The following is a 19218-nucleotide window of genomic DNA, read 5'->3' on the forward strand; positions in this document are numbered from 1 at the left end:
ACGTACGGCCAGCTTCTGACCAAGAAAACGGCGAAAGCGGCGGCGCAGCACTGAGTAATAGGGAGCGAGGGACAAAATCCCCACTGACCTTTCCCCAGCAAATCCCCTTTTCCGCAAATAACTGAGCCTAATTTAGACGATACACAATAAAACTGACACGAAGAACCACAAAACAACTAATGACCACAGAAAACTCATCTCATAAAGGGGAGAAGAGGGCTAAAAATAGATAAACAAGATATTAACATAAATGAGAACAGGAGTTCAGAAGGCTACTGCATATGGAAAATGAGTTCCTATTTGGTCTCTGATACAGGAGATTGACCCGCATGTACCCGTGATTCCCATGGACCTGTGAGATCCTGCTCTCCTATTAGCCGATAGCCCGTTCATGCACCATCTTCCAGAGGGGCCCACAGAAAGACAGAGCCTGTCTTCCCCATCACAGACGCTCTTTAGTGTGACTTCTCATGCCCACCCGTAACTCGGACTGAATAAAACAACAGAGGGAGACCTGAAAAAATCATGCGGGAGCATTTTAGGTGAGCCCAGGCTCTGTACCGCCAGCGGGGGAGTGGGTGCAGGGCGAGGGCACCCACATTGATATTCACAAACGTCCTCCCTCCCCTTTTTTTTTTTTTTGTTATTCTAATTAGCCGTTAGCGATGATCAAAATAATTATCCGAGGCTGCATAGTTTTAATTACAGGAGAACAGGAGACCTGACGCCAGGGGAGCGCAGACAGTGGCAACCTTCGAGAAAATGATAGTAATCTGTCTAATTTGTTACCGTGGCAGCGGGAGGGGCTCCGACAGGACAGGAGAAAAGGGATTTGCAGCGAGGGTGATTGAAGGTGGGGGGGTGATTAGCACTGTCTGCAGAGATGGCTCAGAGATCACATCAGTCATGCAGCAGGTTGAAACGGCTGATAGCGCCAAAATGTGTCTGGGGGCCTGGGGGGTGGGGGGCGTCACGTCTGCGTTAGAGACGCGCTGTTCCGGAACGTTCCGAGAGAGGCGCCCGCCGGCCTTCGCCCGTTTCCAAAGGGAGAGCACGTCTGCGCTGACCGCGAGCGCGCAGATAAAACAAAACTCTGCAGCCGGGGAAATTTCTACCAGACTGTCCAAGTAGTACGGGCTGGCGCAGAGCCCGCCACACAAAATCAGCGAAACTTGCCTGGGGGAGGGATTACAGGAAGGGAAGGGGGGGGTGGGGGGTGAGGGGGAGAGAACCTGACCGAGACGCCAAAGATGAATAGCCCAATATGAGTTTAAGGATTCCGAGTCCATATTTCAGACCGTTGATTTAATAACAGGTCCACAAGGGGCGACGCCAGTTCTGTTACGGAAATCCATATAAATCAATCGGCAGACTCAGTGTTCACCTTTTAACAAGCCATCCCTCAATTCTGCCCACATTCGGGACAGACGGGTGACTGATGTGTTTACTAATGTAATACTTCATTGGAGGGGAAAACACGGCAGGCTATAATGCTGTTATACTTTCTCCTCCGCTCCCTCCCTCCCTCCCTCCCTCCCTCCATCCTTCCCTCCGCGCTTTCGCAAGGACAGTAAAACAGCCCTGACACCGATATTTCTCTTCCCTCTCCCAGGTAATTAAAGCATAATTACCTTTACAAAAATATGAATAAAAGCAAAGAAAACACGGCGCATAAAGAAGTGTAATAAAGTGAGCAATCCCAGGCAGTTTGAAAGGCGGCAGCCATTGCGGACGGCGATGTAATTTCCTGGCGGGGCCATTATTGCGCACCGTCGGACTTCCTCTCCCGTCTCGGGCTTGGGCTCCTCCAGCTGAGCGCGGCTCTGCTGAACGCGCACACGCAGCTTCTGCTGAACGCGCACACGCAGCTTCTGCTGAACGCGCGCACGCAGCTTCTGCTGAACGCGCGCACGCAGCTTCTGCAGCAGAGCGGCTCCAGCTCGCAACACCGAAGCACTTCCTTACAGTCCAGAGCGTAACAAAGTGGCGCAGCGCGACCTTTGACCTTGCTACTGAGCATTACAGCCCAAAATATAGGGGCGACATAGCTCAGGAGGTAAGAGCGCTTGTCTGGCAGTCGGAGGGTTGCCAGTTCGATCCCCCGCCCGGGGCATGTCGAAGTGTCCTTGAGCAAGACACCTAACCCCTAATTGCTCTGGTGAAATCGAAGCATCAATTGTAAAGCGCTTTGGATAAAAGTTCTATATAAATGCAGTCCCATTTACCATTTACCAAAACGCCCTGCACTTTGACTGAAACTTCCAGAACCTTCTGAGAGCGGGTGTCTGAGAGAAATAAAAACACAGGCATGCTTCTGGACTGTAGAACGTCCCGTCTCCTTCACCTGTGGACACGTTCGCCATTTTGAGTCGAAGACTCGCTGTGGCGCACGGTCGCTGCGAGCGGAGCGACCGGCTTTAAGGCGGGAAGGCCGGCGTTTCGCTCGCGTTTCGACCTGGGGCCTCTCAGACGCCTGCTGACTGGCCGGGCGGGGCTGCTCTTAACGCTCCGCAGCGCCAGAATGTTCCAACAGGTTTCACCGGCAGCGCTCCTCGCGTCGGCGACACCTCCTGTGGCACCTCGTACAGAGTTCCCCTGCCCTGCCCGCTCGGGGTCGTGCCCACCGCCGCCTCGCCGGCCCCGGACTCTGCGCCGCCTGCTCCGCCACACGCCCGCGGCACGAGTGTGCCAGCGCTCGGCCCGCGGGCGGCTGACGAGGTGTTGACAGTCCGAATAGAGAAGGGCGGGAAGACCAGCCAGCCGGGGGTCTTGTGGGACCCTTTCACCTCCAAAAGAGCAGAATGTGCAGCCTCTCTCTCTCTCCCTCGCCGTGTTTCAGGGCACTGAGCCTCTTTATTTGTCTTAATTTAGCGAGGCGTGAGTAAACACAGGTGACCGGGCAGGATTCTGAAATGGAGCAGAATACTCCACACGGGCCCATGTCACTGACATCTTTTTTCTCTTTCTCTCTCCTTCGCTCGGCTCTTCCAGGGGTGAACGCCATGTTTTCCCAGCAGCCCCAGGACCTGGTGGTGGTGGCGGGCCAGCCGGTCACCCTGCCCTGCTCCATCCCCGGTTACCACGGCGTCGTGCTCTGGATCAAGGACGGGCTGGCCCTGGGCGTCGGCCGAGACCTTTCAGGTACGCCCTGCACCCCACTCCTGCCCCAATCTACCCCCCAGAACCCCACTCCTGCCCTACTCTACCCCCCTCCACCGCACTCCTGCCCCACTCAACCACCCCAGCACTCCACTCCTGCCCCACTCTACCCCCACTCAACCACCCCAGCACCCCACTCCTGCTCCTCTCTACCCCCCACTCAATCACCCCAGCACCCCACTCCTGTTCCTCTCTACCCCCCTGCACCAACTCCTGCCTCACATGCTGACTGGCCAATACATCCCCATCTCTATTTCTTATAATTATAAATAATTCAAATCATCAAATTACTTCCCCTGCATATTTTTCATTGTTTATCGCACCTATTATTTTCCCCTTTATTGCTTTTTCTCTATCGAACAACGGAGTCATGCGCCTTGCGCCGAAATGAGTCAGCCTGTAAGCGGGCACACAGCGAGCGCCTTCCTTTAAAATTTCATCCCAATCTGAAGACTCTCCACACGTCTCGGGGAGGGGAGGGGAGGGAGGGGGGGGGGTGGGAGGGGGGGGGAGTGGTAGCTGCAGACAGCTGCTTCTCAAGCGCTGGCGCAGGACTCAAAGACGCGGAGGAGGAAGCGAGGAGTGGCCAGGTGCCGGCACAAAAGATCAGCCGACGTCAAACGGCCTCCTCCAGGAGAACGGCCCATCTGCAAGGCGCCGTCGCCACGGTGCCCGGGCTCCACAGCTCCAGACACAGCCGCGGAATCACGCAGCCGCTGGCCCTGTTTTGAGTACTTTTAATGGGTAAATAGGATCTGAAGAGTAGCTCACTGTCCTAATTATAATGTGCCGCTTGTGTAATTACCTTAATTGTTTAATTTGGAGAAACACTCACTGCTGAGCTGTCATCTTAGTAGTCTACAGATCCCACCCGATGGTGTCTAATCCATATTCATAGTGCGCCATGAAAATCAGCAGAAGCCATTTCTGGGGGGGTTTTTTTTTTTTTTTTATCATCCGTCCCCATAAACATTTACTGCCTTTTAAACCGGAAGCCGTACAGCGAGGAAAAGAAAAGCCACGCGTATCTGAATGCCGGATTTATGCACTGAAACATCTGTTGCCTTTGACAGCTGGGAGAAAAAAAATACGAAGATGGGTTTGTGTTTGTCTTTTTTCATACAAATTATTTCTGAGCGAAAGAGTTGGGGCGTGGGTAGCGTCCAGGGTGTGATAAGTGGAAAATCACGTCTGTGGCGGCCACTAGAGGAATCGGATAAACGCAGCCGTCGTACCAAAGAGGATTTGAATTATGACATGAAGCCCGGGGGGGCCCTAAACGCCCGTTTATGGGCTGTGACTGTATGAATTCTGGGAGAGATCCCGCGCCCTGCGCCCCCTGCCCTGCCGTGCCCTCTCCTGCGCGGCTCCTCGTCACCGACAGCGCTGCTTAATTAAACCTGCGCAGACGACCTTGTCCCATTAAACCCGTCCCGTCCCCCCGCCGGGTCCTCATCGCCCTCCCGGGAGCGAGGGGCGGCGGTAAACAAGGAGAGAAGGCGGACGGGCGCGGCGCGGGGGCGGGGGGAGAGCGCCGCGGCGGGAATGAGAGGCGCTCGGCGGCGCTACGCTACGCTACGCTACGCTACGCGACGCGACGCAGCCGCGTTAGCTCCCTGAGAGGAGGCCGCTAGCCCGCCACGGGGGTTCAGGGCCAGCGCGCCATGCGTAATAGATTAGAACGCTGCCGCACCCCCACAACCCCCCGCTCCCCCCCCCGGCGCTGCTCCCCGCTACCTTCCGCACGAGTCGGCAAACCGCAGCGTCAGCGCTACAGAAGTGCGTGGGAGGAAAGCAGATGTGTGCATTAAAGTGTAAAGAGGTTTGCCCTCCGATGTTCTGCGGAGTGACCACGCGTTTCTACACGGCTGGGGCTGACGAGCGCTCTCAGAAAGCTCATTCCAGCCAGCCAGGCCTACTCGCTCAAGGAGAAGAATGATTAAAATGAGAGAAATCTATCACTGTGCAGCCTAATAAATCAGGAGACAAAAGGCACACGACTCTGTTCGGTTCCCTAACCCCACCCCCCCCCCCCCCCCCACGCACACACACACACACACGCACACACTCTGGAAGGTTCTTTTTGTTTCGCTCGCATTATTTTAATTAAAGAGAAAGACAGAACCTTGACGCTGCGACGTTAAGCTAATGAGCCTATTGGATACGCATCACCGCTGTGCCCGTGGTTAACCGCTTCCTGTCCAAAGTGTTTTTGTCTGGTTTAAAGGCACAGAGATGAGTCTGTCACGACGGTCCACGCGCGTGCGAATCACAAGCCGCTCTGCGTAACAGCGTCCGCCAAATGGCCGTAGAGTAGGTAGGGATCTGTCTGTGTGTTTGGGGAGGTTGTCAGGGTCACATGACCAGCAGGCAGCAGACCACAGCGTAGTGATGTGCCCCCCCCCCCCCGCCCCACACCCACACACGCAACGACATATTCACACCCTGACCAATCACTGCAAGCTATGGGGATCTCGCAGTCACATGATCTCTGTCTGTCTCCGCTCCAGACCCGGATATTAACTGCCTCTCAGAATGATGTTCCTGGTCATTTCCCTCCATCGGCGTGCAAGAGCGACGGCTGCACCGCCCCCCCCGCCCTCCCCCCCCCACCTCGCTGGCATAAATCACTTCACCCCCCTGCCCCCCCCGCGCCCGTTCACAGCCATTTCCCACTATTGATCTACCATAAAGACGGGCCCGTTCCAGCGCTGATGGATTCATTACCTTTAATGGAGCTATTTTACATCGTTTGCCATCGGTGACACACGTTGTCTTTAGGAATTCATTAAGATCCATGGGGAAATTATTTAATGCCTTGCAGTGCCCCCCCGAGTCCCCCCACCCCCCCTTGTGAAGATGTTCATTACGCTGTCAGGGGAGTGAGTGAGGCTCCCCGTCCCTGGGCTCTGTGAGGGAGCACATAGATCCTCGTCCTGTCGGGCGACCAGAGGCTCTCGCATCGACGTACGCGCCGCGCCGCGCCGCCCGACCGACCGACCGCCCGACCAACGTCAGGGAGCGAAGGGCTCGCCGCTCGAACCCGGGCGCGAGGCTCCGCGGCACGTAACCCCGTCGGCGCTGGCGTCCCGCCCGCCGACGCGCCGCCCGTTCGGATCTGAACCCAAATCCACCACATTAAGGCATTAGTGCTGGCGCAGGAGCCGCGTCCATAACCACAGCCAAGCGATAAGCTAAACCCACTGGTGCTCTGGGACTCCTTCATTCAGTCTGGGGCCTCTGTTGTTCTCAACATAAAAAAACTGCATTTTTTTAGGCAAATTCAGATGGATCAGAGTTTTTAATTAAATTGTTCACTGCTTTACGACAATTAATTTTTTAAATAACCAATAGTAAATTAATTTTGTAGGTTACATATTTTTTGATGGATTAATCCCTGCAAAGGCTTCCTTGAGCGAAGTGCAGTGTCACAGCTAGAGAAGCGGACTAAAAACACAGAGGCTTTAGGGGCCAGCCTGGGCACTGCCGCAGTACCTGGGAGGAAAGCACTAAACCTGAATTGCTGCAGTAAATATCCAGTTGTATACCTGGATTGTAAAAAAAAAAATAAAGATATATAAGAAATGAAGCACAAGCTATGTACAAGGCTATGGATGTGTCTGCTGAATGCCAAAATGTAAATATTAAGGACAATAGGTCTTCGGGACAATCACCTACTCTAAATGCCAACAATCCCGGTTCCCGGTTTTCTCATATAAACATCGTACAGTCATCTGAAGCACTGCTGCTTGACAGTGTTGAGAATAAGCAGGATTCACAGGTGGTTAAGAATAATGCATCCGTACGCGGTCATACACCGCGTCCTATCAGCATCTCTGCAAGGCGTGCGGCGTCCACCGCTCTTCCTTCAGAAGAAGGACCGTACGCAGCGCCAAGTTCAATACGACGCGCTCAGACCCCCGCGGTCAGACCGTAAATCCTCGTCCCTCGACCAAAAAAAAATAAAAACAGCCTCCTTCAGCTGGCTATTAAACACTAATAGATGATTCAGCGAAGCCATCGATTCCTTGGTGGCAAAATAAACCATGGGGTTTTAACAGGAAATCAATGGTCATTAATGTTATTTACCACTTGCTGTTATGTATGATTGTCCCACTGTTAAACCCCCCCTAAAGCTGACCTTTTGACGACACGTTTGCAATATTCTCGGGTCATCATGGATTTTTCCACATCCCTTTATCCCCGGACCTCAGGGACACGGGGGAACGGGGTCTCGACGTCGACGGATCTGCCGCACAAAAACCGCGCTGCTCATCCAGCACCTCCCAACCTGTTCCTGTTGTCCCCGCACATCCCCCGCCCCCCCCCCCCGCTTTCAACCAAACAGATTAAAAGCAGCATGTGGCGAGATGAAATTGTGAGCGCTGTTGCAGGCTCTGCCGCTTCCCTCGCTGGAAAGCTGAGGGGCCACTTCACGGTCTGTTAAAACTGAATGGGCTTCGCTGTCACTGACTGCTAATTTGTTTTTTTTTTAATGCTCTGGCCTCCGTAATCTGACTCGAGGGCCTCGGAGCCGGCGAGCGTCAGGCCAGCCTATCGCAGCGCCGCTCGCCAGACACACACCCGTGATCTTCAGCCACTTAAAGAACGAAGCCGTCGGAATCTCGGGAGCAGGCGTGAGTCACACTGATGCACGCGGGGAATCGATATCGCGCCGAGATGTTTACTGGCAATAATCCCGCGTGAGAATGGAGGCGCGGCGGCAGACAGTAAAACTCGGAGCCGGGCCGGCGGATTACGCGCGGCTTCACAAATCACAGTGTTGTTTAAAAACAAAAGCCCATTTAATCCGCTCTCCGAAGAGGAGGAGAAGTCAAACTTTTTTCAATCAGCGGATCTTTTTTTTTTTCTCCCCGTCCCTCAGCAGAAAACGCCGCACCTGTGACAGAGCCTCAGAGGCGCGCGCACAGAGTCCATACGCCTCTGCACGTAAACATCGCAGAGCAGCGGTAAGCACTTACCCGCATAAGTGCTGTTGATTCGGGGCTGTTATTCGAGAGGTTTGCAAAATGTTGCATGAAAACCCTGTGATTAGAAGTAGTGCTTTTGGGTTCTTCGATAGCGAACGCAGCATGCTCGCCATGCAAATTTCCGCTGCCGGTTATGTGAAGTGTTATAGAGGCAGCGGATGTTGCTTTTGCGGTAAAAACACAGGGCTTCTGAAAAAAGTCCTCTCTCTAGTCTATTAAACTATAAATCCCCCAGTATTGTGCTGCCCCAGCACATTTCAATCATTCTTGTTCGTATACACAGTGGCAATAAAAGCCGCTTGTTCGCACCAAACATATAGCCACTCACAAACCCAGATCATTATTTGATTTTTTTTTTTTACTTTTTGCTTTCTCAGGACAGTAGATTCTGCGGAGTCATCATTCACTTCACTTATAAAAAAAAAATGATGTGGGAAAGCGAGTGGTTTGTGCCGCTCCTCGCGTTCCAGGGGGAAATGACGCAGTTTTTTTATTCAACATCAATACTGTCTGTCTGTCCAGATGGGGACATATTGAAATAACCCGTCTCAACGGTTGCGTAGTGATGAATGAGAAGCGCACGCAGCGCAGTCTTTCATCAGACGAGCAAAACAACATGAATTATAAAGAAAGGAATCACCTGGCATAGTGACTTAGAGTCATGTGCACTGCCTCGCTGTCGGTTTATGGCTGAGGAATCTATGGCCAGCCGACAGTGGCGTGCGATGTTTTACCCGTGTGGAGCGGAGCAGGCGTCCTGTAATGTAACGGCATGTACTCTGCAAACGGCGCAGCGCACAGGGATGTAAAAATCCCGCCCCGGAGTGCTGCAATCTCTGCAGGCTTTCGTGGTTTCCTTTCAATCAGGGGCCAGCCTATGCTCTGGAAACAAGGCGTGTCATGTCGTTAGCTACCCATTACTCAAACCACGGCTCTCTGTGTCCATGAACTGCTGGTTTTTGGAGTCAGGAGTCAGGTGTGAATACAGTCCTATAGTGCTACTGATTGACACAATACAGGTGTCAATCAGTAGCACTAATTGCTCAGTTAATTACCTGGGAGAAAAGAAAACCAGGACCGGATTTGGATTTACAGCCCGGATTGGAGCGTCCATGCTTTAACTAATCAGAGTTATCAGTTAAGGGCATACGAGCTGAAACACACTGAAGAACCAGCAGAAATGCATCTCAACAGGATTCTGTCGGTTAAAGGCTTAGTTCACTTGCTGGTTTTTTTAATATTAGTTCAGTTTCTGTGCGTTTTGTGATTGTAAGCAGCAATGTGAGCTGCTTTGGAGTTACTGAAATGCATTTTGTGCTTTGGACCACAAGCCCCAGAAAGCCTCTATGGACACTCTACAGGCAGCAGGTGGTCAGAAACTTCCGTAAATATCTCAGATATTGTTCATCGCACGCAAAAATTTTCAATTGGGCCAATCAGAAACATACGATAAAACTGAAATACTGTTATATGTTAAAATCCGGCGCGCAGTGAGGCACACAGGCAGGAAGTGACATCATGCGCCCTGCGTGTTCCAGGCTACCCGCGGTACTCGGTGGTGGGGGACCACGGCTCGGGGGAGCACCACCTGCGGATCCAGCGCGTGGAGCTGACGGACGACGCCGTCTTCGAGTGCCAGGCCATCCAGGCGGCCATGAGGTCCCGCACCGCCCGCCTGACCGTGCTGGGTGAGTCTGCAGTGCGCCGTCAGAGACGAGCACGGACATTCACAAGAGCCGCCGCCGCCGTACCGCCAAACCGCCATCACTTAACCCATCAGCCGCTTAAAGCACCAGATACTCAATCTCCTTTCCCACACCTGCCATGGTGCTGCAGGTAATGTGGCAGGTTTATGCGCTACTGCTATCGGCAACGAGAATAACAATTAGGCACGGTATCTGCCCTTTGCATGTGCTTGATTCAGTCATTCTGGATTGAGTGTAAATGTAAATCTACAGTGGGTAAAGCAGTACTATTCCCTTTCTAACAACCCTAAAGTCCTAGCCGACGTGCTTTCCCAAAATGAATGCAGTCACAATTTAGCCGAGGTGAAGGTGTGCAATAGCAATTCAAAAAAGGAGTCAACAGGGGCCTTATAGGAGCAGAGGGCTGCGGGCTTTGGTCTGTGTTTAATGACACTGATCGAGGAAGCCTGTGGTGCTGGATGTCGTACCACATAGCCTGCCGGAGCCAAGCCCCGCTCGCTTTCAGCGTTAATTTCCTGCGAAATTCGACAATTTCCATTATTAAACCAGAGAGCCCATTTGATGGTTATTAAACTTTAATAGGTTATTATTCTACAGTACCATTCCTGTTTAAGTGGGCAGCGCTAACACAGCGCACTGTTCTCTGGGCATTAATACGGCCTGTTTCTTTATTATTTTACACTTTTCTTTTCCCTCCCTCTCTGCCTGTCCCCTGGGTAGCACGGGTCTGGGGTTGGGGGGGGGGGGGGTTGAGCCGGGGAGCGAGGGAGTGAGGGGGGGAGCGAGAGAGAGAGGCGAAATAGAAAGACGGAGCTCAGGAGCACAGTTTCGTTGGCAGGGGCTGCTGGACAGCCTTATTGATCTGCTCTAATGAAAAGTGAAACTAATGATGTGTAAGGGAAGAAGTAGTCAGGAGAGGAAAGGGGAGACGAGAGAAGACAAATTACGGCTTCATGTCTTTCATTTTCGGCGTGCCACACGCCCCCACCGCCCAGCCCCACCGCCCAGCCCCACCGGTGTAAATGGGACCTAATTGATAATTAAAAGTTTGGGGGTTTTTTCTTGGTCGTCCAGGAATGTTGAGTAATTTCATCCGCGACCTCCTTCCCCTCTGGATATTTATTTTAAAATAATAACTAAAAAGTCTGCAAAATCCAGGCCGGCACCCACAGCAGAAATGCGAAATGCTTCATAAATGTGAAGATTAATGTTTGGGGGTGAGGGCTGGGGTTGAGCACCACATGCCACGTCATTTGCTTTCAGTCCTGTTCCGTGATTAGGACTTGATTGATTGAGTCCTGATTGCGTCAGATTGGCTGAGGGGGTTTGGAAAAGAATGCTGATTATTATCCCTGATTCCCCCAAGCCCCCCTTCCCCTGACCTCCGGCATCCAAAAAAAAAAGATTTTAGATGTGTTTATCGCGAGGCATGTGTTTAAAATCACTAAGCCTGCACATGCCACCCCTTAACTGCATTAAGTCCTCTCCTGCAATGCTGGACTCTCACAGTCCGAGTGAAATGTTCTCCTTTCAAGGTTTTAAGGTCCATTAATTTGAGTAATTACGGGGGGGTCTCTCTGTTTTTATTTTTCTCCTGCTCATTTCGGTGGGAAAGACATATCTCCTCTTCCCACTGTTTTCAGCATTAGTCCAGCGTTTAATCCCGCCGCAAACTGGCGTGCTGCCGAAATGCAGCACGACAAGGCGCAGGCACGCACACAGGCGCGCGCGCGCAAGGTAATGAAATTAATATGTGCAAGCCAAGTGTCAAGATTAATTCCCCACTGTCAGTTCCCTTGTTAAGACAGCCGCCTGTGCTCATTGACTAACCTGACAGAGAAACGCAGCATGGGGGCGTCACCCTACCGCTCAGCTACCCGACAGACAAATATATCTACCAATCTGTATCCATTCAGGAAAACGTGCCCCCTCCCATTCCCTAATGTAATGTTTCTTAACCTGCAGCCTAATTTGCATAATTATGCAGCCAGATTGTAATATTAATAAAGCCTATTCATTACCACGTGAAAAGTAAATAAATCACTCGATGACAGCACGCTGAACACCATCAGTGTATTTTCTTCCCCGTTTTCCGTTTTTATATTTACAAGGAAATAAACTGGTTTTATTGTTCTACGGCTGAATTTATGAGTTTAGACAGCCCTGACGGGACACTGGCATCGAATGTGGCTGTCAATCTTTGTGGACGGAATGGTTCCTCGATTGTTCTGGTCTGAAGGCGCTATCCGCATTGATTTTTCCCACACGGCGTTCATTGGTGTCAGGAGTGGGATCCACAAACTGCAAGCTGTCTATACTGTAGAGTCCTAAACTTGATTTTTTACCACATGATAATCCCTAATCGTCCTTCCCACAACAAAGGTATTGGCAGACAAAACATAACAGAGAAATATGCTCAGTCCTTGGGAAACTTCCTACACCTGGTAACAAAGAAAAATTCAATTGGACAATAAATATAAAACCAGACAGTGTTACTTTTCTTAAATCGCCGATCCCCACTTTCCCTTTCATTTAACAGAATTCTGGGGAGAGTTGAATGTTTCTTTTCTTACGTTTTAAAATGTAAATGATGTGCAGATGGCAGCTTCATATCATCTGGGCGACCAAAGGAATGAATCCGGCAAGGACTTATTGTGAACGTCCAAGACCTGGCAGAGAAGCTCAGGGACAGTCATTAAAACAGACAGAAGGGGTGCGGGAAAAAGAATGCGCAACATGACCTCTGAACTCTGATCTCTGAGTGAAGGCAGCAGTGGGCCCCAGGTCGCCCCCTAGTGGCCGGTCTGCTGAATAAAGCATGAGGCCCAGCTGACGGTGGGCATAAAAGGGTGGGGCCCTGGAGGCTAATTATATCCCTTCAGCAATAGTAGTCTACCTGTGGATTTGGGATGTGAGATGCAGGGCGTCACATCTGGCCCAAAAGCCTGTGGGGGTGGGGGGTGATGGGGGGACACAGAAAATCAGTCTGCTGTAGGTGACCTTTGCCGTCAGACGAAGCGAACGGAAAGTTTTCCTTTTTCAGTTTTTAATATTCTTAACATTTACCTAGAGCACGGACGAGTGCAGAAATCGCAACCTGGCCCGGCTCCCCGCGTCCCGGCAGCATCGATTCGTCTGGTCTGACATTTGAAGAGCTCTTAAACACACGTGTGCCTGTGCGCGCCCCCCCGACGCGGGCGGGCGGGCGGGCGCACCCTTCCCCGCACTCGAGGCTCGCTTCGCCCCGCTCTTCCCTTTCTCCGTCCTCGTTTCTGAATTCCAGGCTCGTTAACGCTCCGACCCGCCGTCGCCGATTTCCACGCGCCTCCGAGATGAAAGACAACATTAAAGGGATGCAAACTAATGCCACGTGCTGTAATACATGCATAAATATTCCCTTGTAATTTTGAAGCTTCAAAATTGCCAATTAGGAAATGTTGACTTTGCTGAAGACTAACAGTAAAGAGAGAAGAAAGGTCAGATAACTCAGTTTTCATTTGCTGTCAGGCAAATTATTAATTACAGTGACACGGCAATTGTAGTATCAAGTTTCCCGCTGATGAAATTAATTCCTCCAAACAGAGGGGTGCTCCAGCATCTGGGAGGCTTTGACAGCCCTGTGTCAGCCTTTAGCCACACAGGCAAGGAGTCAAGAGCTTTTAGATTATTAGCCTTTAATTACAGAGTGACATGCGAGCCCCACACATTCACTTCCCTCAAACTGATACGAGACCTCGTTTCTTTTGAAGGCACGGAAGCAAACAAGCAAGGCCAGCCAACTCCACTTCAAGCCCCGACTTTCCCTTAGCAAACTTTTTAGCCGGAGAGGAAAAAACGGCATTTTCTCCAGACGGTCTTTCAGGTTCCCATTTACGGCCTCGTCCAGGTGCCGAGGTCGCTGTCCGCCGCGGAGATCCGTGGATCAGGAGGAGGAGGAGGAGGAGCGCTCGAGCGGAAGGCAGCGCTGCACGCTGAAAGCCGCCGCTCTGCACAGGGCCCCTGCACCGTTTGGGCTGAATGGAGAGCAACCCTGTTGTTGTTTTTTAAAATTATTTTTCTCTCCCCGGCGAGATGATTGATGGCCTCTCCAATCCTGCCCATCGTTATTTTTATCCCTCAGCCCAACCGAATCTCGCCTTGCCTCTTTATTTATTTTCATACGCCGAAATGCCTGCGATGCCAGAGTCGGGGTATAGATTCAGTCGGGTGATCTCGAGGAAACAAGAAACAAAAAAAAAGAAGCTTTGCATTCATTACTGTTGGCCACAGAAGTCCCATAATCCTTTTCTCTAAAGTATACAGTAGCTTCTCGCTTCAAATGAATGGGTCTTCCGACAAAATTAGTTGCACATTAAAAGAGATTCAACTTTCAGTTTGATCGCTATTTCAAGGACGGTTCAACTATAAAAATATAATTTATCTTCTTTTAAATAATAACATTTTAAAAATTGTATGCATCTTATATTCGTGAAAAAAACTTGTAAAAGTTTAAATGTTAAAGTTAAGGCCAGACTGCAGACCGAAATAATTAAACTGTTCCGACTGAAATAAACAGCTTGATCCTCTCATGGTTAATTTTCTACAAGGAACTTGAGGACAGTACAAATCTGGGCCATTGTGAACTTGCCTGTTTACCTTGTGCGGATAATCCGCTATTAAACGCAGACACAGACACCAGCAAAGAGACTGGGCTGCAATGAAAAAATTTAAAGCGCGTTTTCAAGACGAGCTCTGAAAGCTGATTGGCCATAAAATGGGAATTTATACATTTAGTTTTGTTACTGTTCTTCTGCCAGGAGGTTTTATGAAAGGGAACAAGTTACGGTTTGTGATTTTGAACTTCTAGAAGCATCTGTGGCATCTGACCTTTGGGACATTTGGTTGTTCCCCTTCTTGCCCTGTGAAACGAGTGAGCTATAACCCTCAAACTGTTTTCTTTGAAGGAAAAAAAACGATCTGCAAGAGCTATGTGCAGTGTGGTTCTCTTAATCAAAATATTAAGGACTTCTTAGCCTGTGCTTACAATCAAAGAAGTCTCCTCTTCTGTCTTCAACCCCACCCACTCACACCGGGTAAGTTACCCCACCTGACGTAGCTAGCTGGATAGCTAGAGGTAGCATTAGTACTGTGAAATGAGTGACCGTGAGCGACTGTAAGGAATTTATTTATAGCTTAATTAATTCCCTTACGTTATCCCTCACTGCCAGAAACATTACTTGCAGGTCCAACAGGAAACAAACTGACTCAAGCTTCACTTTTCATCCCCTTGGTGAACTTCAGCTCACACCACTGATGAAAACCAATTCCAGTGTTAACTCTAGTTCTTGAACAAGCCTGGTCGGCTTGTCCTTTTGCTTCGCTGTATCTGGATTTCTTTGCTAGCTAGCTCTGCAGGCACACCCAGCCCTCCCCACACAGAATAGAGCACTACACCCAGGAATGTCCCAAACACATTTTAGAATAACATATACAGGTAAATGTGCACAAATTCAGCTAAAGACAGAGATTGCCAGAGCATCATCGATGTGCTTAGTATGATTATTTTATAATATTTTCAGAGTAAAAATCCTGCATAGTATGCCTTTAAAGGCTTTTTTTCTTATTGCCGTTGAGCCTGCATGATACGTCTGTACATACATATTTAAACAAACTCAATTTCCACGCAACTTTGTCTCTATTGAGGTCACACAGACCGCGATTTCCAATTACTTATTTTCACGACACACATCCAGCCATTTTGCCACGAAATCCATCTCGCGCATTATCATTTTTATACGATAAAAGAGTCGCTGCCACTTTTGTATCACCTCCGCGTCTGGGAGAAGGCGGGACGCAGCTCTGTAATAACTCGGCGGCAACAGAACATAATTCCGTATTGATTCGCGGCTTCAGTGATTCTGTGTGCCTCGGTAATTCTAAAGCCAACACACGTCAGTCACAGAGAGAATGGCTGAGGTGACTCTGGAAGCGAAACAGAGAGACGCTCCATCACAGAAACAAAACGCAACACGCCGCTCCTGTGAGAGGGCTTATTGTCTCACACCGGCGCGGGGATGCTGTTCTCAAGTCTGTCTTATGAATAAATATGCTCGGCAGCAAGTGTAAGAATAATGTACCAGGAGAGAGATACAGACAGAAAGGGGGGGATGGATGCTGCGTGGCAGGGGTGGCAGGAGGGTTAGCGATGGCGATGTGTGACGCGTGGTCACAGGTCCTCAGACCGTGACGAGGTCCTCCGGGCGACCCGGGGTGGGTGGGGGGGCTGTGGGGGTGACGGCCATGTCAGCGGCGCCCTTCGTTTTGACGCATCTCGCTCGGCGCCTCTGCTCTCCGTGACGGAAGACAGCCTCCCGCGCGCGGGTTCGCCGCCGACTTTGACACCTCGCGGCCCCCGGGCAGGTCCCAGACCCACTCAGTCTGTCAGTCCGCCGCGGCGGGGCGGGCGGGGTGCGGGGGCTTCCTGGCTCCTCTCCTTCTCCACTTTTTTCTTTTAGAAAGAAATGATTTATTAGTGTTATTATTCTCTCCTGTTCTGCTAAAACCTCTCGGCTGTCTGTTTTTCTTTTTCATTCAGGCACAGAGGGCTGAATGAAGGCAGGAATGGATCTCGTACATGCCGACCTCCTTTTATTTCTCCAAAGCCGTAAAACGGGGAGAATGTGCCGAACCCGGTGCCAGACTCTGTACCCTGGACCCTGTACAGGGTCGTGCGGTGCCGTTTAGTTCATGCCCACTGCTGGCCCTACGTGAGGCTGCTGTCTTGGTAGCGCGGGCACTTTGTGGTGCCAGGCACGTACCCGGTCTCACTGTTTCTCCCCATCCTCTCCTCGTTTCTCTCTCTCATTTACTCTGCACCAGACCCCTCCCTCCACCAGCCCTTATTTGGGAAAGGCGGCGTCGATGCTCACAGACGGCTCCTGCTGCGGTGCTCCGCGCCTTTTCCATTAATCACTGGTGAGGTTTACCGCCAGCAGGCCGCGCGGAGCGGGCGAGGTCATCAGCGCCGCCGGGCCGGGGCTCTGACCACAACCACCCACACGTCTGCCCGCAGCGCCAGGGCCGTCTCCGTGGAAACCGGGGCACTGCCCGTTTGAGGCCTGCACAGGTGGCCTGATCTCACAGCTCTAAACAGACCTCACATCGTGAGGTCAGCGACAAGCCTGCAGGGTCAGGCGCTTGACAGAGTTAGCTCCTCTGCGTTGCCAGGTTACACAGGGCTTGGTTTATCGCTTTGTTGTTGATTCAGTGCCTCAAGTAAACAAACTCACCGCCACCTTAGATGATCTTTCTCCCTCCCTCTCATTTCCCGCCCTACCCACAATGCCAGTTTGCAGGATAACGTGCCCCTCTCCACCTCGACCGGGGTGGGGACTCAAAACACATCGGCCCTTATCTTGCGCTCGGGGAGTGAAATGTGGGATTGAAATGAAATTTAAGCGTGCTTTAATTAACTAGAGCGCCATCTCTTATCTGGAGCAGCAAGATGGGTTCATTCAGCCTGCGTCAAGCTGGGCCTCTGAGTGTCAACATGAGGCGGGACGCGGACGTGCGGGATTGTGGGTAACAAAGACCCCAGTCCCACTGGGCTCTCGAGAGGCGGACACTGGACTGCTCTATGCACTGTGAATTTATGACTGGCATATGGACTTAAAACCAGGGCTGAAAGAGGGTGGAACCATTTATAATACACACACACTCCAACCCTAAAACATACACACACACACACACGCACAGACATAATACACACACACTCCAACCCCAAAACATACACACACACACACGCAGACATAATACAGACACACTCCAACCCCAAAACACTCACACACATATGCACCTATAATACACATACACTCAACCCCAAAACACTCACACACATATGCACCTATAATACACATACACTCCAACCCCAAAACACACACACACACACACAGACATAATACACTCACATGCATACCCATATAACACACACACACGTTCTCATAAATACACCCAGACAGAGTACACACACTCTCATAAAGTCTCTTTCACGCATGTAATACGCCGTTGCATATGTTCTCCCTTTCTCACACACATATAGTACACGCTCAATATCTGTCACTCACACACTCTAGTCAGCTCCTTATCAAACAGACTATCACTCTCTTTCCCCTGTACAGAACTAACCTCTTTGTCTTCAACTTATGATTCTTCGTGGCACAGATTAGCAATCACCAGCACATATGGAAACAATGCATAGAAATAGTATAAATATTGGAAAAAGTTAACACGCACACATTGGGGAAGTCAGAACAAGTTAGAGCACAACAGTAACTGAATTAAACCGTCTAATTGAGGAGCCGGGGATAAGGCTGGGCTTGGTAAAGCGAAGGTGTGGGAGCAGGAGTGGGAGGCAGTTTGGCGGGGTTAGGTAAACATCACACCTCCACACAGCCCTGCTGCAGGGAACGAATGGACCTCGGGTGTCGGCGAATAATTTAAGATCAGCCAGCAGCGCCGGCCAGCTCACAAATCCATCAGGTCACCCGGCACAGCTCTCATTGGGAGCCATCGGGGTCTGCTGCGTCGGCACCCGGGTCATGAACGGAGCTGGCGGGGAGCCGCCAGCTTTTAGCGCCGCCGTGCGATCCGGGTGGGCGGGTGCGAGCCGGAGACGGACTGAGGCAAGGACTCGGAAAATAAATAAATAAAAAGGGTGAGAAGTAAGGGTATGCGGGGAGATCTGTCAGCCTGTCGATACAGTCGGCCGGCCGGGCGCTCCGGAATGCTAGTCAGAGGCGCGGGAGCGGGAACCGTGGCTCAGACGGGTCAGGGGCTCAAACCACAAAAACACAGATTACAGGGAGTTATTGATCCGCTGCCGGCTCCTGCAAGGCCGTTTACTCAATAAAAAAAAACAGTGAGTAAAACCCTGGTCCCTGCACACCTTCACCTGTAAAGCATTCTGAAACTAAACAGGCCCGCGTGGCAAAAATCAACAGACGGGAGTACTGTCAGCCCCCCGACGACCGCTTAACACGAATATCATATTTGGTTAGCCTCAGGAAGTCGGCAGAAATGTACCGCCATGAAAAACGCAAAGCAGAAGGCGAGCTGACAAACCGGCCTAACTGCTGAAATAGTGGTGCATGGCCCTTTAAATTGGAAAGACTAAAGTTACATAACGTGAAGAACTTAAATATGGCTGCATGGCAGCTGCTACCTGGCCTTAGGCCTCTGAGCGTAAGTATTTAATGAGGACCTTCACAGATTTTTTTCTGTTTATGTTCAGTCGGTTTTTAATCTTTTCAATTTTTTAAAGCACTGATGGTAGGTATGCCCTAACTTCTTGGTCCGTGCGTGTTCGGGTAGACCATGTATAATAA

The 19218-nt window shown here is 50.9% G+C and overlaps 1 protein-coding gene across 12 annotated transcripts in view; it reads left to right on the forward strand.

The window, feature by feature from the left end:
* Positions 1-19218, forward strand: part of kirrel3b (kirre like nephrin family adhesion molecule 3b) — a 186802-nt gene that overhangs the window by 117387 nt on the left and 50197 nt on the right. For all 12 annotated transcript variants that reach the window (XM_035386165.1, XM_035386170.1, XM_035386173.1 and 9 more), the window contains exons 2-3: positions 2992-3141; positions 9689-9838. In XM_035386165.1, the coding sequence (XP_035242056.1) occupies positions 2992-3141; positions 9689-9838 (300 nt within the window). The remainder of the gene's footprint in view (positions 1-2991; positions 3142-9688; positions 9839-19218) is intronic.

Source organism: Anguilla anguilla, chromosome 12 (assembly GCF_013347855.1).
Source record: "Anguilla anguilla isolate fAngAng1 chromosome 12, fAngAng1.pri, whole genome shotgun sequence".
Classification (NCBI taxonomy): Eukaryota; Metazoa; Chordata; class Actinopteri; order Anguilliformes; family Anguillidae; genus Anguilla; species Anguilla anguilla.